Source organism: Osmia bicornis, chromosome 4, assembly GCF_907164935.1.
Source record: "Osmia bicornis bicornis chromosome 4, iOsmBic2.1, whole genome shotgun sequence".
NCBI classification, from domain to species: domain Eukaryota; kingdom Metazoa; phylum Arthropoda; class Insecta; order Hymenoptera; family Megachilidae; genus Osmia; species Osmia bicornis.
The window spans coordinates 11,390,969-11,416,301 of NC_060219.1; the positions used below are offsets into that span (position 1 = coordinate 11,390,969).

General features: G+C 30.2%; 5 protein-coding genes across 8 annotated transcripts; 2 read left to right on the plus strand and 3 right to left on the minus strand.

Annotated features, from left to right (window-relative positions):
* Window positions 1-7,814: 7,814 nt before the first annotated feature.
* LOC114874845 (blastoderm-specific protein 25D) lies at window positions 7,815-14,301 on the minus strand. The gene is made up of 13 exons (XM_029184520.2): window positions 14,206-14,301; window positions 13,232-13,640; window positions 13,015-13,145; window positions 12,743-12,942; window positions 12,410-12,646; window positions 11,924-12,344; window positions 11,676-11,836; window positions 11,539-11,603; window positions 11,397-11,458; window positions 10,409-11,308; window positions 9,620-10,334; window positions 9,449-9,549; window positions 7,815-9,373 (listed from the first exon to the last, which is right to left on the minus strand). Exons 2-13 carry the CDS (start codon window positions 13,593-13,595, stop codon window positions 9,236-9,238), a joined length of 3,495 nt encoding a protein of 1,164 aa, XP_029040353.1. The 5' UTR covers window positions 13,596-13,640; window positions 14,206-14,301; the 3' UTR covers window positions 7,815-9,235.
* A 46-nt stretch (window positions 14,302-14,347) lies between these two features.
* Window positions 14,348-18,066, plus strand: LOC114874869 (exonuclease 1). The gene is made up of 9 exons (XM_046285422.1): window positions 14,348-15,217; window positions 15,280-15,399; window positions 15,606-15,867; window positions 15,933-16,148; window positions 16,239-16,525; window positions 16,631-16,839; window positions 16,919-17,709; window positions 17,797-17,884; window positions 17,981-18,066. The coding sequence occupies exons 1-9, from the start codon at window positions 15,057-15,059 to the stop codon at window positions 17,989-17,991; spliced, it is 2,145 nt and encodes a 714-aa protein (XP_046141378.1). The 5' UTR covers window positions 14,348-15,056; the 3' UTR covers window positions 17,992-18,066.
* A 37-nt stretch (window positions 18,067-18,103) lies between these two features.
* LOC114874901 (cytochrome c oxidase assembly protein COX16 homolog, mitochondrial) lies at window positions 18,104-18,654 on the minus strand. Its single transcript, XM_029184626.2, has 3 exons — window positions 18,554-18,654; window positions 18,374-18,485; window positions 18,104-18,292 (listed from the first exon to the last, which is right to left on the minus strand). The coding sequence occupies exons 1-3, from the start codon at window positions 18,652-18,654 to the stop codon at window positions 18,221-18,223; spliced, it is 285 nt and encodes a 94-aa protein (XP_029040459.1). The 3' UTR covers window positions 18,104-18,220.
* A 237-nt stretch (window positions 18,655-18,891) lies between these two features.
* On the plus strand, window positions 18,892-20,535 carry LOC114874887 (U6 snRNA-associated Sm-like protein LSm1). Of its 3 annotated transcripts, XM_029184605.2 has the most exons (6): window positions 18,892-18,984; window positions 19,063-19,161; window positions 19,234-19,315; window positions 19,773-19,858; window positions 19,956-20,140; window positions 20,238-20,535. In XM_029184605.2, the coding sequence occupies exons 3-6, from the start codon at window positions 19,305-19,307 to the stop codon at window positions 20,409-20,411; spliced, it is 456 nt and encodes a 151-aa protein (XP_029040438.1). In that variant the 5' UTR covers window positions 18,892-18,984; window positions 19,063-19,161; window positions 19,234-19,304; the 3' UTR covers window positions 20,412-20,535. The 3 variants fall into 3 exon arrangements, with proteins under 3 accessions (XP_029040438.1, XP_029040447.1, XP_046141376.1); XM_029184614.2 differs by having other exon boundaries at window positions 19,063-19,315; XM_046285420.1 differs by lacking the exons at window positions 18,892-18,984; window positions 19,063-19,161; window positions 19,234-19,315 and adding an exon at window positions 19,412-19,693.
* Window positions 20,536-20,854: 319 nt separating this feature from the next.
* On the minus strand, window positions 20,855-25,209 carry LOC114874850. 2 transcript variants are annotated; one of them, XM_029184538.2, is made up of 7 exons: window positions 24,499-25,209; window positions 24,243-24,412; window positions 23,931-24,140; window positions 23,448-23,824; window positions 23,001-23,360; window positions 22,149-22,910; window positions 20,855-22,030 (listed from the first exon to the last, which is right to left on the minus strand). In XM_029184538.2, the coding sequence occupies exons 1-7, from the start codon at window positions 24,633-24,635 to the stop codon at window positions 21,269-21,271; spliced, it is 2,778 nt and encodes a 925-aa protein (XP_029040371.1). In that variant the 5' UTR covers window positions 24,636-25,209; the 3' UTR covers window positions 20,855-21,268. The 2 variants fall into 2 exon arrangements, with proteins under 2 accessions (XP_029040371.1, XP_029040366.1); XM_029184533.2 differs by having other exon boundaries at window positions 24,243-24,415.
* Between the last annotated feature and the right edge of the window lie 124 nt (window positions 25,210-25,333).

Sequence of the window (25,333 nt, forward strand, 5' to 3'; positions counted from 1 at the left end):
CACGTATCAAGTGATTACCTCGTATCGTGTTTATCATACACGCAGCATCGTTAAGAATAGGAACACTGTCTGCATAGATACGTGTCTGACAATCCTATTTAAATTGCATGTGATATTATTATATTACTGGATAGCTAAATATCTATCAATTTATGGACCTTGTGCGTTCGTGCAAGATGCTTCGTTAATCGCGTTACAAACTACTTTCTTTACACGTTTCAGTCTTCAATTTTTTGGTAAATATTTTATGAAAAATTTCGATTAAGTTTCAAGCAATGAAACAACATAAGAAAATCATAATCCATATGACGTAGAGCTGGCAAAGTAATTAGAAAGAAGGATAGTAATTGTTGTTAGATCCCTTTGTTACTCAACTTTTCTGTGATAACGATTTTTTTTTCTTTTTTCTCCAATAAAACGATGCTCACGTATTATGCATTCATCTTCGAACGTTTCGTTGGTAATTGCTTTGATTTATCGTAAACATGTTGGAAACGAGATCGTCATATCCAGATACGAATAAAAGTTACTCGTGAAGCTACCATTATTTCAACACAGTTCACGTTTATCGTTTTCTTTCATCTGACACGTGTTGTGTCGTGACCGTGGAAGATCAATAGTATGAATAATAAAAAGAAATTCGAATCGATCGGTAACGACCTTTTCGCATCGAAGAATAAATAATCGGTCTGCGATTTCTCACGGAATTTAAACCGGGGATTGAGGGGAGACTGGTGATGGGACCGAGGGAACCGAGAAGACGATTTTTCATGTAACATTTAGTTGAATATAGCGGTCTATTCCGATTTCGATCGGTTAATAAATCTCCAAGTAAAAAGTGTGGCTAGATGAAAGAAAAATATTTTGCTTTAAATTTTCTTACAGTCTTTTCTTCCTCCAGTCTATTAGACTGTTAAGTTTCTTCCTGTTTTTAGCGAGTATATAATTAAATAGGTAGAATCGTGGACAGTTTAGAACGGGTTCGATTTCAATTTGGATGTTGGTCGATGGATCGGAAGAGGTTTTTTTCAGATTTTCGCGTAGCGTTTCGCCATCAAACGCGTTCCTATTCGTTTCAATGACAATTCCTGCTCGTGGAATTGCTCGTGAAATATTAATCGGGGTACGCTATCGATTTCCAAAGACTCGCTACGTGATAAATAATATATCATCCCATAAATTAATTTCATTACTTTCTCCTTCAATTTTATTTCTTTGCTAAAATCTCAGAAAAATTAAAACACTTTTAAAGGATTAGTTAATTGTGGGATGATTTGACAAAACCAAACGACGGATAGCTTATTTTTTTTATATACATATATATTAGAAAGAAAATTTAGAATTCGTAGAAGAATTGTAGTTGAATAGAGATCTTCGGATCCTGATCGTATAATAGAAGGATATTAGTATCGATGTCAGTTAGTTAGAATTCGTTGTAGATGGAAAACTAGACGAACAAAACGAGATTGATTAGTAGTTAAAAGGCTATACTATATTACACGTACGTATATAATATCTGTATTAAAACAAGGCGATTAAAAGCGCCAGAAATGTAGAGTATTCTGATAAGAGAAAAGTAATCTGTGAATCTGAAAAATTGCCATTTCAATGGCATCGTTTAGAATAGTTTTCTGTTTAGAATGAAAATTTTAGCATTAGGCGCTGGCAAGATGCATTCTTTTTTCTCTTTTCTTTTTCACGGCTCAAAATGATTAAAAGGAAAAGAACATCGAATATCTAATAAATTGCAGCTTGAAAGTAACAGTAATTATTTGTTAACGAAGTTAATTATTTTAAGCCAGTGTATCTATGCTGCACTGTCGATGATACTCGACGAAAGATTGCTAATTAGTTGAAATGTTATAGTACAATTTCTTATTGTAAATATCTGAAACAACTTTCTCTGGACGTATCTTTAAACAATTAGATGTTGAAGATGAAATTCGCGTATCTTATGTGATTCTTATATTTTTCTTTATCATCCCTTTTTACTTATCGTATTCTTTTTTACCAATTATGTTCAACTTTTATTTTTTTTTAACGAAAACATTTGTGATTTTGAGACACGAATCGTCAATCTTGTTCCTACAGTTTTTGGTTATTTGCTTAGTTAATTAATTATATTATTTTCGTTTAAACGAGTGCATCTTGCTGGTAAATCTGTTTCTCTGCTCGTTTAAAAGGAAAGATTAGTTAAGGAAAATTGTCGCAATTTATATTAGGTGTATTGAAAGGTAACGACAGTTTTCGTGTCACAAATATTGATTAATGCTTTTAGCGAAAGTAGGATCTCTGTCGATCCTCAATCAAATTCAGCGATCAAACGTCGCAACGATCGATACGCTTGGGTATTGAGAATAAAAAAATGCCGACATGGACCGAGGGATTGCAGGCTAAAAAATTCTCAGGGAAAGAATGTAAACGATAAAAACAAGCAGAATTGGTCAGCCTGCTCGATATATTCTTTCTGGAGGATCTCGACAATTGAAAAACTGTTTCTCGCGCGCTTTGTTCTTACTTAAACTAATTATTAGACGCAAGTACAATGACCAACGGTCTTCTCTTTATGATCTTGTCAAATGAAATATTTCGTTAGGCTCGATAAAGTGGATACGGTTTGAAAAAATTGTCGCGATCCCTGGTTATTTGAATTCGTTCGTACAAAGACAATCGTTTTACGTTGCTTTCGAAAGTACACGCTCTGCTAATTCAGAGTAATGGGTCAACGATGGTCGGATATTACGACGAAGAGAAGTAAACGATAATAATAATAATAAATTTAACAAAGAAAAAAAAAAGTCTAAATAAACATCGACGTCGCGAGGTGAATACTTGGTTCGCGGACCATTAAATACCAAATACTATACAACGATCGCGTTACAATAATTATTAAACGTAGGATGAAAAGAGTTGAGCTCGACGAGGGTCGTGATTCGAGTGCAAAGTGATCGATTACGATTTTCGATTCCTATTGCCATTTTCTGATTGTCGATTAGTAAATTTGATTGAGGACGTGATTCGAACCTGTCTAGCTCTTTGCGTCGTTTCTCGAGTAGCCATTAATAAATTTCGTTAAATCGTTGTCGTGATTGCTTCGCGTTTACGATCAATCGAATGGGGAGAAACGAGAAAGAGAGAGAACGATTCCATTTCTAATGGAGTTTTCATAAGGTCCCCTTTAGTCTCGGGCTCTCTTTTGCCTTCTTTTTTTTCCCAAACTCCGAGAAGAATGGAGCAATCGCTCTCATTTAATAATTATTCTATCTATCAATCTTACAATTAGTCAGACGCGTCGCGTTCTAGGTGTTAAATTAACGATATAGAAAAATGAAAGAGAATTATCGTTCGTCTACGCGTAATTTTCTAAACGAGATTCACTCTCAACCTGATCACTAGTCCATATTTCGCTTACTCTCGTGGCTTCCGACCGAGATACCGTGCTAAACTCTAACATCGGTCGTTAATTCTATCAGATTGCCGACATATCGCTAAAAAATCGTGCTGTCAACTTCAATGGGACGGGGGCACATAGACGTACCAAATGCAAAACAGTCTACGACCTAATTATTATATATATACATATATATCGAGCTCGTTAAACGTTGACTCGCCATCAAATATATCTGACAATGAATGCGAGTACACTTAGGATTTCCTCCTGTTTCGTGTGGTGCTTCAAAGTTGCGTCCATTCTTATCATTTCAAATAGTCTGACTCGTTTCTTTCTTCCTTCCATTTTTCTCATTATTTCAAAAACCGAAGCGTTTCCAATCTTTTCAATTGTTTACAATAATTATCAAATACGAGTGAGATGGCACCAAAAGTGTATCTCTGAAATGGTACATACACGCTAATGAAAGATTTATAAAAAAGCGATTGAACAAGAAGGTTTAAGAAGAAAGGAGAAACAGTGCTCAAATTTGTAAGCGACTACGCGTCCCGGTGTGCATTTTCTTTTTCTTATGAATACACAGAGACACATACATATACATATACTTGCAAAGACTGTAGAGACTTTAAGCCGACGGTAGTTCGCACTTTCAGAATTGCACAAAATAATTTTTTATCCATATATGTATATTGTACATGCGTTGTTTGCGACACTGTCACTGATCGCAAAAGTAATTATGAAGAAAAAAAGAGAAAGAAAACTCCACTTTCGTCGTCCGCAAGCGATCAACTTTTTTGATATTCGTTACGCTTACTTATTATACATACTATACGTATACATGTATATAATTGGGTTACACTATGCGACTGTTTTTTAACATCCCTGCAATTCAGGGAGATTAATTACACTTAAACTGCCGGAAGGAAAAACTAGGAGAGACGATCGTCTTTTAGAACAAACTTTCTTTCCTCGATCGTAAAGGAAAATCCGAAGAAAATCACAAGAAGGCATCTAATTTTACCAAAGTTCCTTTGAATCGTTCGAACGGTTTCGTATTTCTAAAAGAAGAGAAAAGAAAAAGAAGCAATTATTATACGATAAGTTAGTTTCGTTTCGTGTTCCTTGTTACGTGTCAATTGTGTAATCGAAGCTTCGAGTGTACCATTGAAAAATTGTCGACGGAAAAAAAAAGAAAAACGAACAAACACAATAAAAACGTGCGACCAATTTTCAACAGTAACGCGTCCGCTTTTTGCTTTCGCATAATTTAAAAAAAAAAACGGAAAAAGATGCTTCTTCGCTGTGAGAGTACAATTTAATTGTCGTAGTTTCAATTCCTTTGCGCGTGTCGGAATGAAATGGCAAAAAACAATTAGCAAATGGTATCGTTGCCAGTTCGTTCAACCTTCTTCGATGCTTTTAGGCTGTGATTTTACAACGCTCTGACACCCGAAACAATACCGCACCCTTATTCTCGAATATGAAACTGAATCGACAATCCAAAAACAACCGCGGAGAACTTTTTCAGTACTCTGACGACGTTTTTTCTTATTCGCCATAATTCAAGTTAGATGGAAATCTTTGGCATTAAATCATTTATATCGCGATACGTGTCGTTCGTGCAGTTTCTGGTTAAATAAAAATATATGTAGATTCGCGAAAGAATGTCGGAAAGAGGAACGAATGAACGATGAAGAAAGGAAAGAAACACGGAATTAAATAGAGAAGAAAGATACATAAATATTTGGACACGAAAGAGAGGGGGAAAAAAGAAAATTAACTGTCGTTCTTAGTGTTTTTATATATAAATATATATATATATATATGTTACGTTTCAATGTACACTACGAATTGTATCGATGATACGATACGTATATGATAATATAACAATAATATATATATATATATGAATGATATATCGTTAAATGGGCTGTGGTAGAAACCTTTATATACTTTATACACCGGACGAGTCGGATCCTCTTGTTTCGTTTGTCTTTCGAGGGTAATTAAAAACACAAATTATAATCGAAAAGAAGAAGAAGAAAAAAAAAGAGGAAGATATAAAGAGAACGAAGGCAAGGCGTATGTGCATACATGGGAGAGGTACGGCATCATTTTACAAAAAAAACGCTTCAGTCGTTTTGAGTGCGTAGCCACTTGTCCTATATTCTGTCACACAACGATTACCTTGCACAAAATGTACCTAATTATACTTAATAGTAGGATCCGTCTTAATGATTGTCAATAATACTGTACCTATCGTGCCCGTGGACACGGGTAAATTATGATATTAGGCTGTAAGGGCTGTAAGGCGTAACTATGATTAGATAGAAGAACCCAGTCATTGAAACAATGTAATTGTAATAATGCATCTGCTTCGAAGGTGCACACTTTGCAGATAATGCTGCTTCGTACATACCTATAATTATTAAGGATTAAGTAGACAGGACGGAACGGGACGGTTCATATTGAACCGCATTGGTAACAATCGTCCTAACGTAATATTTAACCTCTAATTCATTCGACATAGTTTTAAATCATTTTTCTTTTTTTTTTGTAATGTTATTATTGATGAACGTTGTTGAAATATACATATATATTTTTCTTTTTAAATACCCACGTTCATTGTAAACTCATATTTAATAAAATTTTGACGAAAATGCTTTGAAAGCTTTTGTAATCTCGTTTTAAGAATTTGGGCATTAATCGCTTCGTTGGATTGCTTGATTCGAGCAGATAGAATGAATAATTTATCAGTATTGGTTTTCACAGCCGTCTTTTGATTAATTTTAATAATATAATTGTTTTGTTGATATTTCATAGTTTTTTTCTCTTTTTATTTTTCCTGGTTACTTTCGTAAAAGGTTGCTTTCCTAGTGGATCTTCGAAGCAGCGTTGCATCGATAATCGTTTATATGGATGTCATAGCCTTAGTTTCGCTAGTTGAAGAGACGAAAGAATGTTTTAGACCCTTGCTCAATAAATAAAATATTAATTTCGATGTTACGAATTATATACCGATATTAGTTTAAGTTAGATTCCCAAAGCAAAAGAACGTCGACCATTCTCGCGAAATGAATCGAATGGACAACGTAAATACAGATATAATACAAACACGTGTTATACAATATAAACGTGTATAAACGTATATGTCTCTAAGGCGAGCAATCGTTATCAATAGTTGAAGAAATTGTAGCTATCAGGCCGACTTCTATCATCAAAGTTTCTATATAGATTTAAAATATTCTATTTCAAGTTTTTATTTTGCTCCTTTCTTTTGCAATCAACATCTTTAAACAAACTTCACAAAGTTTGTCTAACGTGCGTGTCTAAAATTGCATCCATAAACTTCGCGCCAATTTCCGTCGATTTTCAGGTTGTCTTTCTAACGATATGACAGAAAGAGTTAACATGTTTGCTGCGGATTCAAACCTGTGAATATTCGCCAGATAAAATAAATAAAAATAATATTAATATTATTTATAAATAATATCAATATTAATATGGATCCGCGTGATACGATAATCGCCAATATCACACTGCAACGAACGGCGAACGTCGAAGTCGAAGTTTCAAATAGAAACTTGCCACGCAAAATTGGACACACACAGGACCATGTTTTCGTAAAAGTAGAAATAAGACCTGAGCTTAATGTACTCTCTCGTGAAACCGTGTATAAAACTCCTGTTTGTACCTTACTAGTTTACTATGACGCTATTATAGATTATGTATAGAGGAATTGAAAGTGACAAAGAAAAGCGTTCAACTAAATAAAAGAGAGGAAGAGAGAGAGAGAGAGAGAGGAAGAGTGAACGGAAGAACGAACGAAAGAGCGAGAGATAAACAGAGATAAGAAGGTAGGAATGTTTAGTGTCCATTCGAAGAATCACATCAAGTCCTTTATTTTTCGCTACGAAGCGACGAAAGATTAGTGTTAGTGTCATTAGCAAACAAAAAAAGGTGCATATAATTATCATGCTTTTTGCTTCAAAACATTTCATAATTCTAATTAGATTGTTTTTATGGCATGTCAAATATAACGCCGTTTGGAAAAAGACTATATCAGCAAGGCTGGTGATTAGATTTCGATTAGTTTCCTATTTTTGTTTTTTAATTATTATGTTAAGCATGATAATGATTTAGCAAATGTGTTTTACTGAAAGTGTCCTTCCTATGTACATTTACTTGTTTGTCCTCATAAATTATAAATAAATGATATCTTTCGTGTTCACGTATTCGCGGTTCATTCATTTCTCTACGAAATGACGAACATCAATACAAAAAAGGTACGTAGACATAATTTTATATTTATATTCAATGAATATTTCATTTGATTTTAATTTTTAAAGTAATTATGGAAATAGAAAAATCTATACGATGAATCATTGTATATTGTATAGGTAAAGACATTTTCGCGCGTCAATTAACTCAATCAAAATTATTTATTATTAACAGAAAATGAAATACATCTTTGACATCAAGTTTTTTCCTTGTTACATTTTTTATAATAACAAAATGAGACATAGCAACTTCTTATATTTTTAATTATTGCATCAAATTGTATAATTTAAATATACTATTATTAGTATTATTGCCGTTTAACAATTCCATTATGATAAACCATTGACATATAAAAAGATGTAGTTGAACAGGATGCATTAAAATTTTCATTAAGGCAAATATGGAAAAACTTAATTTGCTGCAATATATTAATGTACAAATATTTATACAAATATCATGTACAAAATACTTTATATGGCAGCGGTACAATTGAAATTAGACAATTCTGGATTATATTAATTATTATACAAAGTGAGTAAATTCAGATAATATGTATATACATACGCTATGTATTATCATTATCAACAATTGTTAAATATAACTACGTGTTATCGTGTATTATACAATACCCTTAATCGTATTTGGTTCAATATTAATGCATAATGGTTATTATGTGTAACATTTATGCCCTCAATTTTTCCTATACTCGATAAGACTATGAATTTCATATTTAAATTTCTCAATCCTAGTTATTAATTAGTTACTAAAATTGACGCAAATAAAATAAATATTTTAATGCATTCAGTCTCACAGTAAACAAAATTTCATTTTTATTCTCTTCCAAATTTAATGTAAATTTTTTATTGAAATTCCCTCTTTGGCATTTATACTAAAGATTCTAAGCAAATATGTACTTGTGAGATATCTGTTTATATGTGACAACTTAAAAGATAATATCTAAAGAATAATAGTCATTTTTGTACTGATCGACTTGGATATTTTCTCATTAAAATTATCATTGGACTGTTTTCTTCTCTAGCTTTTCTTTTCATAAATTATATACCTAAGATTGTAAGTTCGTTGGGATCATACATTTATAAGTATAATTTATAAAACTAATTTTAATCATTCAGTGTTTCAATATTAAACACGCTAACCTTTTAAATTCAATTTAGAAAAATTCAAAAACCTAGCCATACATACATATCGCTTGCTTTGAACGCAAACAACTTCAAAAAAAGAAAAAAAAGCAACATACGACATTCCCTGTTGTATGTATGTGCAAAACAAAACTCAAAAAACATTCGTTTATTTCTTTTGATGTCCATTATATTTATGCAAGAGTGTTGAAGGATTATATATATATGCATATCTATAACTTAACATTAATAATACAAAATATCCATTTTGTTTGTTTACTTTTTTTCAACTCTATTGGAATTGAAAAGAAGTAATATTTAACAATTTAGGTAGAATAATATCTACCTTGAAGATACTAATAGTAAAATATTAGTAGTAACATTACCATTATTTTATTAATCAAGCTGTCTTTTCATTGCAATATCATATTGAAGTAGACTCAGCATTCAATCCTGTTAGCATGTGATAATGCTGCTGTAAACGTTTTAAATTAGCTGTTAAACATGCATTTTCTATATATAAATCTTTAACTAATATGTCAGTCCGTGCTAATTGTTCAGCCTGTAAAAATTAATAGAAAATATTATTATTTTAAACAATATTCAAGAATATTATCGTTCAAAATTATACATATACCTGTTCCGCGCTCGTTTGAAATTCTATTTGAAGCCTTTCTTGAGTATTACGAAGAAGACACTGTAACTCTGATACTTCTACTTGATGTTGAGATATAATATCTGAAATAATATTTAATATTGTGTGATAAAATATTAAATAGTTTGTCTGATAAAATATTAAGATACTTACATTGTAGTACATGTTCAATATGATACTGTTGTTGTTTAAAGCACTCTTGTAATTGATGTTTCTTACGTTCTTGTGTTTGAAGTTTCGCATTTAAATTTCGCAATATACTTACATTCACGCAACACATTTGGGCATCATTTCTCATACATTGACAATTTGATACATTCAGATTTCGTAATTTTAATGTATTCTGTATTACATCATATTCAGTATCAGGAATATTTTCTTCCTTGTACAATTTCCCATCAACTTCTGTTAATTCCCACTGTAATTCGGGTTTTTCCATTTTGCATGTACCACTTTTGCTTTTCACAGAATATTGTGTATGCATTTTGTATGGATCACAATTACTAACATCCACCTCCTCTTTCGTTAATCGTGGAATAAAGTCATTTGACAAATTTGAGGATTCTAGAATTCTATTGTATTTAAATTCATCAGGTAACTTATGAATGTTATCATTACACTGAGCTAATTTTGAAGATAATTCATTATACGATTGAATATTGAATGAATCACTAGGAACATAATTTGATCGTGCCAATAAAGATGAAAAAGTAAATTCATCTGTAACTTGTACAGATATATCAACCATTATCGGTCGTTCGAAAGACTTTAATTTTTCATGTAGATTCTTTATATCTTTGTCTTTTTGAGTAATTTCTTCTTCCATCTGGCCTTTCCATTTTTCAAACTCCTCTTCGAGATCTAAATACTGTATAAATATAAAATTATACACACATAATATACATAAACACAATATTATGTAAAGTATAAAAAATATCTTACTTGTTGCTCTAAGTTAAACTTTTCCTCGATAGGAGACAAACGTCCATTTTTCGCTTTATCTACAGGGCTAATTAGTTCTTCGTATTCTGCCATTTTAGCAATAAGTTCTGAAAACTTTTCATCGCTAATTTTTTGCTCCTGCTCAAATAGTTGTCTTTCTTCTTCTAATTTAGCCGTCCAATAGTCTTCACATTCTTCATATTCTATTTTCAACAAATCAAGGCTTCTTTCTAGTTCTGCGCATTGCTCAGTTAATTGTTTCTTTTCGGCTGCATGTGCTGCTTCCGATTCTTGAATTTTCAAATTTAAGAAAGCAACAACATCTTCGGACGATTCATTCATTTTTGTTAAACTTGAATTAATTTTGCTGCCGATTTCGTTTGATACTTTGGTACTCTGAATAAGCAAAGTGTCTTTTTCTTTATTAGACTTTGAATGATCTACATTCGTACACTCTTCTTTACGCGGAGGATAATCTCTAAGGCTTGAAACTTTATTCTGTGATAAACTTTTTATATCTCGGTTGTTGAGATTATCGATATCGTAATTATTATCGTTATTGTTGGATATTATTGCTCGCTTCACAGGAATTGAATGTTTATGTTTAGAAACAACAAAATCCCTTAACGATTCGGTTGTTCGTTCTTCACATTCAGTTTCCATTTCTGATGCAATACTTTTTACAAAATCTATTTCTTTACCACCTTGAGAATTTACATTCGATTGTAGTCTTGTAATTATTTCTGATATCTCATTTTTAAGCGAACAGTTTTCTAAAGTGCACTTGTTATTACTTAATAAAACATTTTTTAATTGTTTTATAACAGTATCTTTAAAGTTTTTCAAGTCTATCTTTTTACAATTTTGTATGTTATCTTCTTCATTGGAATTACAAAATGTCTGTATAAACAGCATAAAATTCACATTGAATATCTGTCTTGCAATGTTCAATCAAATATTATAAATTACTATTATAAATGCTACTTACAGGAGTGGAATGTTTTAAAAATACATCTAACTCATCTTCATCCACTACAAATGCTTCTTTACCTAAGTAAAAAATGTGTAATAATAATTTATTTATAAGAAAAAAGAAGAAGATATAACTTAAATAAGTTCATTGTTCTTACTATTTTCAGTCTTTTCCGACTGTATGCTGCTCCTTGTTGTATGAGCGCCAAGCAAATTATTCTGTCTATAATGAAACAATACAAAATTAATATTAATATGCATCTTATATAAAATAGTTTGTTATCTCATATATTACCTTATATCTTTAGCATGACAATCGTACTGTTTTAAACTTTCTAATTCTGCTGTAAGTTCATCATTTTGGTCTCGTAAGAGAACAGCCTCGGATTGTAAATGCTTAATACGATCAATTAAATATATAACTTCCTGTTGATGTTTAACTTCTATGTTTTGCGACTAAGATCAAATAATCAATAAACGTGTTATTATTATAAATATAGAAATCATATTCGTGATTTACTTGGAAAAATATGTTACGTTTACCTCGTCATGTTCTGCCGCCAACATCTTTATTTGAGTTAGTAACTCGGTATTTGATTGTTTAAGCTTTTCAATCTGATCACGAAGATTCTCATTTTCACTTTCTAAAACTTGATTCTCCTGTAATGCATTTACAAATTTATTTCTAATCTCATGATTTTCTTTCTGTGACATTTGTATTTGTTCATCTTTCGATTTCAAAGCAGTAGCATTCATTTCTCGTTCAGTACTAAGTTGATTGGAAAGTTCTTGTAAAGTTTCAGCATGGCGTTGTTCAAGTTGCTTTCGTAAATTTTGTACAATTTCTTCCTGACGAACATGCTGTTCGTCAATTTCTTGAGCAAGAGTGTTTGCTCGCTCATTGGCTTCTATAATATCGGTACGTAATTTTTCCTTCTCACCACTAACATTTTCTATTACAAGGCTAAAAAAATGTTCATTAGTTAAAATTTTCGCTTAAACTATTCACATGTACAATTTGTAACGTACTTTAATTTATGTAGTTCTTCTTGATATAGTATAAGAACATCTCGCAATAACATTATATGGGATCGAATTGCTGAATGATCCAACGAGTCGTTGAAATTTTTTAGTTCGTCGCACAAAGTAGCTGTTAAATCGGCTAACGAAATTTCCGACGACTTAAGACCTCCGTCCGTTAACAAGGATGTATTCGCAATATTAGAAAGTCTCCATGTATCCAGAAAAGAAGCATTCCTTGTGAAGCTATTATTTAATAAACAAAAATACGGACGTAACATACGTTCAAAGCAAAGCATTTTAGGAAATTTGTATTAGAAAGAATAATTACGAAGATAATACCTAGTTTTACGAGACGTATGTACATCAAAATTACGTTTCCTAAAATCCAACTTGGTTAATTCCTTCGCGGACTCGTTGTTCTTATCTAATGTTAACTGTTCTTCCACGGGTGTCCTACTTTGAAATATAACAAGAAATTCTTCCAAACTGATTAACCCATCGCAATTCTGATCAAGCTTCTCAAAGATACATTGTATAATCTGTAAAGAAAATATTACATATTATTTCAAACTGTACATGGAAAACAAACTGTTATACGTATACCTACTTACTTGTTTTGGAAGAGCTGGGATTCCTAAACAATTACATATAAAATATATTGTGGCAGAATCTACATTTTCTTTTAAACAGATGTTTACTTTCTCCCATAAACATTTTAATCTATTTTCATCTACAGGTACACCTGAAAATTAAAAATAGAAAAATATATTTCCTATATCTATATTTTATAAAAGGTTTTTTTACAATTTAATAACACACAATAATTACCTGTTCTTATACTTAAAAAATCTACATTAGATTTAATATTATTAGGTAGCAATAAATTGCTTCTTTTATTATCTACAGCATTTGAACTTAAATCGCATTGTGATTCTGTTATGGTATCTTTTTCTTGACTTTTATCTAATAACATTAACAGAGCAGTTCTAAATTCTTGGAATGATATAGATTGCTTTTCTTTTTTTTGCTGTTGGATACATGATCTTAATTCGTCGCTTTGCTCTGTCAGATGTAATTTATGGCACAAACTAAGCCAGTTATCTTCCTGCAATTCAGTTTCTCCTTTTGTTAAACAACTTTGAAATACGGCGTAAAGCTGTTGTTCATATGGATCATTGTTGTGTTCATCCATGGCATCCTTTCATTGTTTTGTGATGCGTTGTAAAATATAGTAAATCTATAAATACAAATATATGATTCATTATGATTAAGCTAAAAATCAAGTATAATGAATCAAATGTATCTTATAATTTCAATAAAAATTTAAGAAATTAGACAGAAATATTTTTAAATACACATCTTTATTTCTTACCATTAATACAATAGATATTACCTAAAGAAATGATTATTAATATCTATCCGCATAATTAAAAACAATGAAAACTTAAAATGATTAATATGCATTTATTAAATATCATGATATGCTAACCTAAGAAATATATTTACAGGTTAATAATTTGCAATAACAATATAAGTAAATGTACAAGTACTATTATTTAGTGTAACGAATAAACTATAGTTTCACATGAAAACTATTATATTAAATTTTCATTATTTTCAGATTGCGTAATAAATATGTTATACATTATATTTATAGGAAAACTTTTAAGTACAAAATTAAAACAATTTATTCTAACCAATAATACGGTAATAATTATATTGAAATAATAAAAACTTATTATTAAGATAGTGCCGTTAAACAGAAAATTAAATATTTCAGTTGTAAAATGATTATAACCTACCATTAAGTTATAAGTTCGTTTCACAAATATACTCATACATCTCTATCTAGCTCTATGTAGGTATGTATATATATAGTTACACAAACATGACTGTATATATACATATATAGACCTATTAACACACCTATACTAATATATAAACGGTTACATAGTATGTAGTAAATACATTTTACATTTATGAAACTGTACTTTTAACTGTTAAATTTGATTTGAGTTTGACAGTTTCTTAGAAGGTTGTATGTATATATGTATATCTATTCGTAGGGTATCTTGCGATTACAAACAAAAGGAAAAAGAAATACATATGTATTTACATACAAACATAATTTAAATCTATTAAGTCACAATAACACACAACAGATGGCAGTATATTTCATTGTTATGTGGAGGTCTTTTTAAAATAATGTAATTAAATAAGGTGTTTTTATAACAGCAAGCCTTTTTTCTGCCTTAGACGCATAATAGGTAATAGAAATTTTAGTGTAATTCCGAAATCGATATAAATGATTTTGTCTACGTGGAAAAACACTTTGTAGGAACATCTTCTTTTATCGGCTCCGCTAATATTAGTTCAGAAGTGCCGTCATAAGTAATAATTTTACAGGGCTATATTTGTATACGCATATGTTAATTGTTTTTAAATTTTGGTTTTATAAATCGCTACTCGAATATCACGCAGTCCTAAAGTTACGTTCACATAACAACGTAGGAATATCAATAAATTAGACATCTAGTATTATTGTAGCCATTGATTTACACTTTGGCGGTAATGTGAATAACGGTAACAATATTGGAGCCGATGGTTCAGACATTCGTTTCATTAATGATATTACTTTTGTTAAAATTAAAATATGGGTATTACGGGATTACTTCCATTCCTAGAAAAATGTTCCGAAAGAACGAATATTAATAAGTTTTCTGGTGGCACCGTTGCTATTGATACTTATTGTTGGCTACACAAAGGTGTATTTGCTTGTGCCGATAAGTTGTCCATGGGACAACAGACAAAAGCGTATGTTATTGTTTATGTTCAATTAGGATGAAATTATTTGTGTAACCGTTACTTTATTTTAGATATATTAATTATTGTATGAAACAAATACATATGCTGCTTGCTTATAAAATAAAACCAATTCTTGTGTTCGATGGACGACATTTGCCTGCTAAAGCGCAAACTGAAGCTAAACGACGAGAGTATGTATATATAATTTTAAGTAAATTAAAAAAAAAATGAAGTTGCTTTGCATTGTTATTTTTAATTATTAATCATTCAGTTATTTAAATCTGTATACTTAATTAACTACGTTTATTACGTCGAATATTTTTTTATACATAGATTAATATAATGTAAACTTGATGAATTGTTGAACTTAATTATTTTTATTTTTATACTTTTTAAGAGCCAGGGAGACAAATCGGCGCAAAGCTGCTGAGCTAATGCAAATGGGGCAACACGCAGAAGGTAGAAATTTATTAAGAAGATCTATAGATGTTACCCATGAAATGGCTTTAGAATTGATCAAAGAATGTCACAAAATGAACATTGATTGTATTGTGGCACCATATGAAGCAGATGCACAATTAGCATATCTTAATATCAATGGGATTGCTGATGTTGTTATCACTGAAGATAGCGATTTAACATTGTTTGGTTGTAAAAAAGTAAATATAAAAAACAAAATTAAATAAATTTCAAAAGCATGAAGTACATAAATTTTATGTTACAGATTTTTTTCAAAATGGATGTGAACGGTAATGGGATTTTAGTTCAACAAGATCTAATACATCTTGCAATGGGTGTGAGTTCTGCAGATTTCAGTATAGATGAATTTCGGTATATGTGTATTTTATCAGGTTGTGATTATTTATCATCTCTGCCTGGTATTGGATTAAGTAAAGCAAGGAAATTTATTAGGACCAATAAAGACTGTAATATACATAGAGTAAATATTTTTATACATATATGTATATAGATACATTTAGCGATAACATTTCTAAATAAATCTAAAAATTAATAGCATTTACTTTTATAGGCATTAACTCGATTAGGATCTTATTTGAATATGAAATCCTTAGTTGTAACACAAGAATACAGAGACGCATTTATATTAGCAGATATTACATTTAAACATCAGTTAGTATTCTGTCCTTTACAACGAAAACAAGTTCGGTTAAATCCACCTACGTCGGATGTGACAGAGGAACAGTTATACTACGTTGGTGCGGAGACAAGTCCTGATATTGCGCTACAGCTTGCTTATGGAAACTGTGATCCATTTACTTTAAAAATGCTTCATAATTTTGATCCTGATAAACGGAGGTAAACACTCGCAATAAATCATTATAGATCTACTTGATGATTATTGTGTTATTGCAACGTATATTACTCGAAATTTTTACTGTAAATTTCCTAGATTCTCAATAGTAAATCTAATAATACATGGAGACAAAAAATGTTACATCCTCAACACATTAGTATTTGGTCAAAGAAATATGTATCAAAGCAAAATCTGTTGCAATCCTTTATTCAAAAAAAAGATCTTACGACCTGGCCTAATACAGTGGGTAAAGAAGCAGTTCTCAACACGAATCGATTAAGAAATGCTTGTTTAGTAATAGAAGAGGATCATCCTGGTATGGAAATATTCTATATACATATGTACATATAAATATATATATTGTATATTAAGCAGATACATAATAATTATTACAGATTGCAAAGAGTTAAATCAAAAAGAAATCTTAGATATGTATGAAGATAAGGATACAAAGGAAATTAAAAGTAATTTAGAGATTGATAGTGTTCCTAGCGATGAAGAAATATCACCTGTTTTGATTAGAAGAACAAATCTGTTTGCAAAACAACCATCGTCTAGTAAAACTTCTCCGAGCCTTTTGTTTAAACATAAAAGTCGAGTAAAGGGTCGAAATATTATGCGTCTTAGACGAACAATTGTAAATGAAGAAGTTGTTACAGAAAGTAAATTTTTTGCTAAACCAACTAATGAAACAGATAGTAATGTTGTAACTAATGACAACACGCTATGTTCAACTGATAATTCGAATAAAATTTTATTGGAAAAAGAAAACATAAATAAAAACGAATCTGAAGAAACAAACGATATTAAGTTACAAGCTTTGATGATAACTGACGAAGTGAAAACTGATACATATCGTATGGATGTAGACGAAGAACATAATGCATCAAATGAGTGCAAAGCTACCAAGTATTCAAATAGTTCCTTTAATTGTGATCTAATGACATCACCTGTAAATGTTCAGATAAGCGAATCTCTCACACATAAAACTAATATAAATGAATCATGTAATTTAAATAGTTCATTGACAGTATCAGAAGTAGATACGGATTTCGATTTTTTAATTCAGCAAGGAGATATAAGTACTTTGAGTAATACTTTATTTAAATGGTCTGATAGAAGACAATGTGTTCAAATAAATAAAAAAGCAAAGTGTGATAAATATAGAAACTCAAAATCTCGTACAGTGAGTATTATTATAATACTTTATCAAAAAATAGATTCAGACGTGTATTTCAAATCGTATAATTTATTGAATTAAAATATTTATCAGGTTGTAAATAATACACGTCGGAGTCAACAACTTTGTTCGGTCCAAAGACAACAAGGTTTATTAAGTATGTATGGATTCGAAAAAAAAAGTAAGTAAAATACAAAAATTTCATGATTTTATAAAGTAAATTTTAGTTCTTTCCATATTTATTTAATCTTTCTTATCTAAAAATATTTATTTTCAGAGTTGGCATAAAAAGTGATTGAAATTAATAGCTTAAATTATAGCTGTGCTACAATTACTAGTGATATTAAATAAACGTATAAAATTATTTACAACAACGTGAGAAGATCTTCAAATAATTGAGTTGCATTTGTAAAGTAAACATTTATTCTAAATAAGGTATACATTTTTATATACACCTGTAAATATACTGTTAAAAGTACGACATATTATACTAAATATTTTTTTTTATTGCAGTCTATTATTTTGTATCAGTTGTTTCCTCCCACGGTCTTGATATTCGAATATTTTCCCAGTTATCAATATCTATTTTCTAAAAAAAAATTGTAATTTATACATTACAATGAAGCAGCATTTTCGTCTGTTTATTTAATATCATTTAAGCAAAACTTACTTTCATTGTATTCTCATATTCCTCTTCAAGGGTAGCAGGTTTCTTCATTTTAATACCAGCCGCTTCGGTGTCTTTAGTTAAATCATACGTGGTAACCCTTCTATATTTGTATCTACAAATTTGATCAATTAATCAGGAACTGACAATATCGTGTAATTAACAAAATATTAAAGAACGTGCCTTATTTTAGTGAATTCTCTCACTAAAAACGATCCTCCTATAACAAGTAACATAAATGGCACAAATTGCTTAAATATTTTTGTTTTATACATTTGTGTCATTATAACGAAGGTTATGTACGCACATGTACATACATTTAAACTTTGTCCATAAAATTCGTAACTGATGGAGAATATTTATGTATATACAGTTTTTAAATAGAAGGTAGTTAAATTTATTTTAATAATTCATAATTATTATTAATAAATTTTATTGTATGAATACAATTTTATTAGCTTTCCATGTTTGACCGCCATCAACAATTGAAACAGCGCCATTTAGCGGAATACGTTCAGTACTAAACTCCTGGTAGCAGGAGAGCAGAACAGTAAAGGAGGTATTCGTGGCAATTCGCATATATCAAAATACATTGATAGAGAAAAATAATTAAGGTGATGGTATCTAATTTATTTGCTGTTTTTCATTTAATAACGTTTTTTCTTGAGCATCGTAATATTATTTCTGTTTAGATCTGTTCGTGTACTTCGTTAGGTATCGGCCGATAGCAGAGTATACCGAACATAGCCGAGCGTTGCCGAAGTGCCCCCCGCTCTTCGTCGGGAAGGAAGGTCTCGCCATTGCTCTCTCGAGCGTCGAACTGACAAGATGTGCTGTTATAATCACTGTTATATTTTTTTCAGGAACTATGTCTTTAAGATTCTGAGGTGTACCACATTGCAAATACAATTTTACGGACAGAAAATTAATAATAATGAATGCATGGTCAGTATTGTTTAATTATATACTTATACATATAGCATACATGTGTCATTTAGTCATTTGCGAAAGGTAACGTAGTATAGCATGCCGTTAGTTGGATGCAATAATTCAGGTGGCGCTAAAATCGGTTTCTGTTCGGCCTAATTTTCGGTGAAATGTTGACTGTTTTACCGACGCGGAAACAGAATTAGTATAGTAGGACAAAAAATTGAATTCATGTATATAGCAGTACTTTAAAAATCGAATTCCTGCAATTCGACTAGCAACAAAATAGTAGCTGTAAACAGCCCATATAATAATATAGATATCGCAATAATTATTCTCTTAATATCTCTCATCTGATAATTATTTTTTAAGTTGAAATAATTTAAACAAATATTGGTGAATAAACGAAATGGTTTTAGTTTTAAATCCTTCGGCAGGTTAAAGCGGTAAATAGATATTTATTTTTTTTGTTTAGTTTGAATGATACTTGTTCAGGATACAAAAAATATTGCAAAATGAATATTTTGCCGGGAACAGCATCCCTTCTTGAAGAACTTGACAGTACGTATTCGTATTAGATGTAAATAAATATGTTATTTATTAGGTTATGCCGGTCTATTGTGTCTCACTTATTGTGTGATATTTTATTCTGACTCAGAAAAACTTATGGTTTTACTAAGAGATGGCAGAACGTTAATTGGATATCTAAGAAGTGTTGATCAATTTGCTAACATTGTACTTCATCGTACAATTGAAAGAATTCATGTTGGTAAAGAATATGGAGACATCCCAAGAGGCATTTTTATTGTGAGAGGAGAGAATGTTGTACTTTTAGGAGAAATAGTAATATCTTTATGTATAAATTTATTTATTTTTCTAAAATATATACACAACGTCTTTATTAATGAAATTAATAAAATCCAATATAATTTAATTATAGGACAGAGATAAAGAAAAAGATTTACCATTAACAGAAGTATCTGTTGATGATATTTTAGATGCACAAAGACGAGAGCAAGAGTTAAAACAAGATCAAAAACGATTAATAAATAAAGCATTAAAAGAACGAGGTCTATCATATATTCCAGACATGGGTCATGATGATATGTTCTGACCCATGTCAACATCTTTGACAACTAATACTCTATCATCCACATCTTCACATAATTCTGAAACTTATGATACATGTTATGCATCACTTTCTTTTTGAGAGTGACTAACAATGACAAACTATAACTGTGAGTATATGTATTATCATGAAAATAGAAGTAAGTAATTAATATTATCTAATTACCTTATCAAATTATTATAGAAATAATGCAGTCAAAGATTGATATGTTATGATGGTTAGTATCAATAATATGAGAATTTATTTTACCTTTAGCTTTATTATATCATCAACCCTATATTTAGTGTACAAGTGTACACATTATATTTGTATTATATTTTTAAAAATCGTCTGATTTTTCTGCTATATACAAATATTTAAATAGAAATCTATTATAATCAACACATAGCCTTTGTACCATCTGTATGAAACCATATAAACGAACTTACTAATTACATTTATAGATTTCTAGAAACTATATTTTTCTATGACCAATTTTGTGTATCCTATTTTATATGCAGATTCTCGTTTCTGTAATTCTGTTGTAGTTGAAATAAAAATGAATGTAAGTAGTATAAAGACTTCGTTCGCTATAAAAAAATTTTATACATTATTTTCATTTATTGAAATGTTAACATTCATTGTGTAAATGTTACTAGTTTAATTATTTTAGTTTGTTAAACAAGTATAAAAATTGCAAAAGCTTTGAGATACAAATTTTCATGACGAATATATATTCAGATTATTTTTATTTTCAAGCATCATTGATAAATAAGTGACATAAAGGGTTAACCGTTAACGTATTATTATACAGTGTATTGAAATACGTTGATTTTTCTTTTAATTTTAAGTATGTCACTTTGTCAAAATGAAGTTTCTTGAAATGTATCTTTTATTTTCACTGAATTTAATGTTGATTCGCTCAACTGTTTATATTTAAATCCTTGTTCACGTATACTTTTTGATATTCTGTTTTCTCGTATCGATCTTTTTGAGTCGTTACGTTGTAAGCTAGTTGCTCGTTTCCTTGGTGAATTTGTACCTTCGTCGTGTTTTTCCAATGAATTGCTTGCACTATTAGTACTACCAGAAATGATACCGGAGGTATCAGATTCTGGTTGATTTCCATCTAAACAACAAAGTAAACTATCAGAAAGACCATCTTCGTTTAAGATGTTTAAGTCAGATTCTGATTGCTCGAAGTCTCCCGTACGTGATGTAAAACTGAGATCAACGGGACTAGCGGTTAAAACACTTCTCGACAATAAATATTCTCTAAATGTACTTGTTATAGATACGGTGCTTTGTTGTGCGACCGCATAACAGTCATCCGGAACCGAAGAAACAAGTTTTCGTTGTTCTGTTAGTTCTTTGTTAAAGTTTTCTTTATTTTCCGAATCAACGATATCTCCATATATAATTTCACTGTCAGTATTATTAGGTTTCTGAGATTCTTCTAGAATCGAAGTATAGTTCATTGAACCTATAATATCAAGATTTGATCCTCGTATATTGTTAGACATGCTATGTTGATTCCAGCTATTATTAACAATAGCAAGATTACAGAGATTTGATCCTGAAACCATCATTACAGGTTTTCTCGATCGTGGTGTCATCATTGTTTCCTGTAATCATTGTTGAAAATTATTTTCAATTAACAAATACTTTTATTTTTCTAGAAATGAATTTTCATGTTACTCGAATAGATTAATAAAAGATAATTATAGTTAAAAAAGTACATACCTGCATAGCTTTTGTCATTTTAGTTGCACTTTGTGTAATTGGACTCATGCTTTTATCATTGTTAGTAATAGGAGTTAACATATAATCATTATTAACTAAGCTTTTGCGTAATAAATTTGATGGTGTTGATGTGTGAGCAACATATACATTCCACAGCCTGTTTTTTACAATAGGAGATAAATTGCATGCATTATCAGTATTTGATTCTGCCTCCGTATGTTGTTCCGATATATTCGTATTATCCTTAGAACCTTTAGAAGACGAAATTCCATCAATTGTTCTCAATGTAGGTCTTAAATTTTGTCTAATTAATTGATTTTCACTCGTTTCATGCAAAGTAGTTTGGGAAGAATACATGTCTGGTGGTTCACTCATCTGTCTAAATAATCTGACAGTGTTATCATCTTGTTCTGATTCCTCAATATTAAAATGTTCTTGCAGAGATATATTTGCATCACTTTTTGAACGCATAGAATCATCTGTATACGAGTTTTCTTGCAAACTTTTACTTGGTTCATCCATAATATAATTATGATAACTATTATCCAATTGTTCTTCTTTTATATTTACAAATCTCATCAACATGGCCCTTCTTTTCTCTTTGTAATTCCTTAATGTGGGAATATTAAGACTACCAGTGCTGTTACTAATGTGTTTGGTATGAAGAAGATTTTCGTTATTTGTATCAGAATTGTCTACACTCAATTCATCGTCTGATTTGCTAAGCAGCATTTTCGTTTGGAGCAACGATTTTTCTAGATCCTTCGCATCAATAAGCATGCAAGTATTAACATAAATATGAACATGCTGTTACAAACTTAACTAACATTAATTACAAGATATGTATCTTACCGTAGACAATATATTTTCTTCGCTGCTCGATCTAGTAATATTGCAACCTATGTTAATGTCAATAAACTTTTTATGCCCTAAGATCTTTTTCTGAAATATATGTTTTTTTATTGAATCTCCAAGGCTCTTGGTTCGACAGTGTTTAACTTGTCTAGGTGTACCTTGACCATTTTCTTTATTAAATTGTTTTACAAGCCTACGTTTTTTAGCTGATTCTGGCATAGCTTGTATATGAGCATAAAGCTGAGCTAAAGCTGCTTGAGTATCTTGCGTAGAATTTGCTTTAGCTGTTAATTTGTGATCAACAAAACTGAACACAGTATGTGCTGTCCCTGTTGTATCTGGTATAGATTCATTCAACTGTAATCATAAATATGTCGATATGTTTCAATAATTATAATAATTAACATATTAAACATTCAAAAAAAAGAAAAAAAGGAAACTTACATCTACGCGTTTCGGACTTAATAATTTTCTTTCTTGTTCTACCCAATAAGCTCTTATATCTGTGGCCAACTTTGGTGGAATTTCAAATAATTCACTTGCTTTTTTAATCATAAAAGCAACTAAACATGATAAATTTTGGGAATTGATGTGTAAAGCTTCTGGTGATAATTTTCTTGGACACATTAAATGTGGAGTAAAAAGAGTAGCAAGCGTATCACAATTCATTTTATTACTACATTCAAAACTGGCTGTCTTGTTAAGAAGATTCAAAACATGTTTAAGTAAAATTCTGTTCATAGATGGTAGAAGTAACAGAAGTAATTGAAGGGATCTTAATAATCTTGCATCATTTCCATTTACCTCAGAGCTACATAATTCTAAAAATAATAAAAGTAACTTTTGAATTAAACAAAAAAAATTCAACAAAAATATTTGTAAAAATATGTAACTATAATTTGAAAACTAAAAATATATTTATTTTACCAGCAATTTGACAGTGAGCAGGATAATGCAAATCTGACAATAATGGTTCTGGTAATTCTGCCAAAAATCCTTTTAATACTGATGCACAATCATGTACACTATATCTGCCATCGTTAAGGTTTAATGGAATTCCTTGATACAATGAACTCTTTAAATCTTGTTGTCTGGTTAATTTACCAGTACGCCTAAATATACCTTCTTGCATGATATCTTTGAATTCATAAGAAAAATGAGAATAAAAAGAAAAATGAATTAGTTTGGAAGACAAAATGTTAGTGCATAAAAACTAATATAAAAAATATTTTCACTCACTTTGTTCTTTAGACAAATAATCTATTAATTGTTTCATTTGATTTATTCCATCTTCAGATAAGTTAGCTCCTTCTATACCCTTTTGTAAATTAATTGTTGACTTTGGTTTCTTTGAAAAACTTAAGAGGCCCCATTTTTTTAGTTTTGTCTTTTCATTGATGCAGTCACTACTACTAGACAATCGATTTATCATAAAGAAATGAAGAAAATAACAAAATCATGTTATAAATTCTAATGTTGATTGAAACAAACTTACTCTTCAGTATTAAGATCTAATTCAAAAGACAAATGCATTTTGACGAGAGTATGAAATTGTTCTGGATTGACTTTTCGCATTCTAAAAGCCAATTTACCATCCACTCCATCGTTAAAATCTTCCATTGTCAATTCCATTATAACGACAGTTTAAACACGTTCTGACATCTTTGAATTTTATACGCACGTTCGTTATCGTCTCGCCGTCAACGGCGGTTATTTTCATTCTAACTAACTTTTTTAGCTATAACTACAATTCATGTATTTATAGGTATACATACATACATTTTATAACATAATTAATCAACTAATGTGAAAGATGTGTTGTTAATTTGTTACTTGAATTATGTTAAATCCAACCAACCAATCCAACCGTATTTTATTTACTACTGAATACATGTGAAACTAGATCCAACACCATCTGGTAGTGATTTATCTAAAAAAGTAAGCTTATATATTTATTAAATAAAATATTTCAATAACGTAAAATAATGAATAGAAAATATATAGATATTCAATCATCGATACGCTTTTTTTTCATATAATAATAATGCTATTATGATTTTTTATATCGTATACATATTAACATTTGGCACTTTTCGCGGCACTTCTGGTATTTTAAAAAATAAAGATTTTCTGAAATTGATTAATGAACAACATCTAACTTATATTTAAAAACAAAACAAAAAAACAAAGAATAATACGTTGTATTTTTTATTTCTGCTAAAAAATATGCTGTTCTGTTGTTTTATTATTGTATGTATGTATACGTAGTAAAATGATAAACAAGTTAAACAAAATTTTATTTACATACAATTTTTCATTAAAGAAATAAG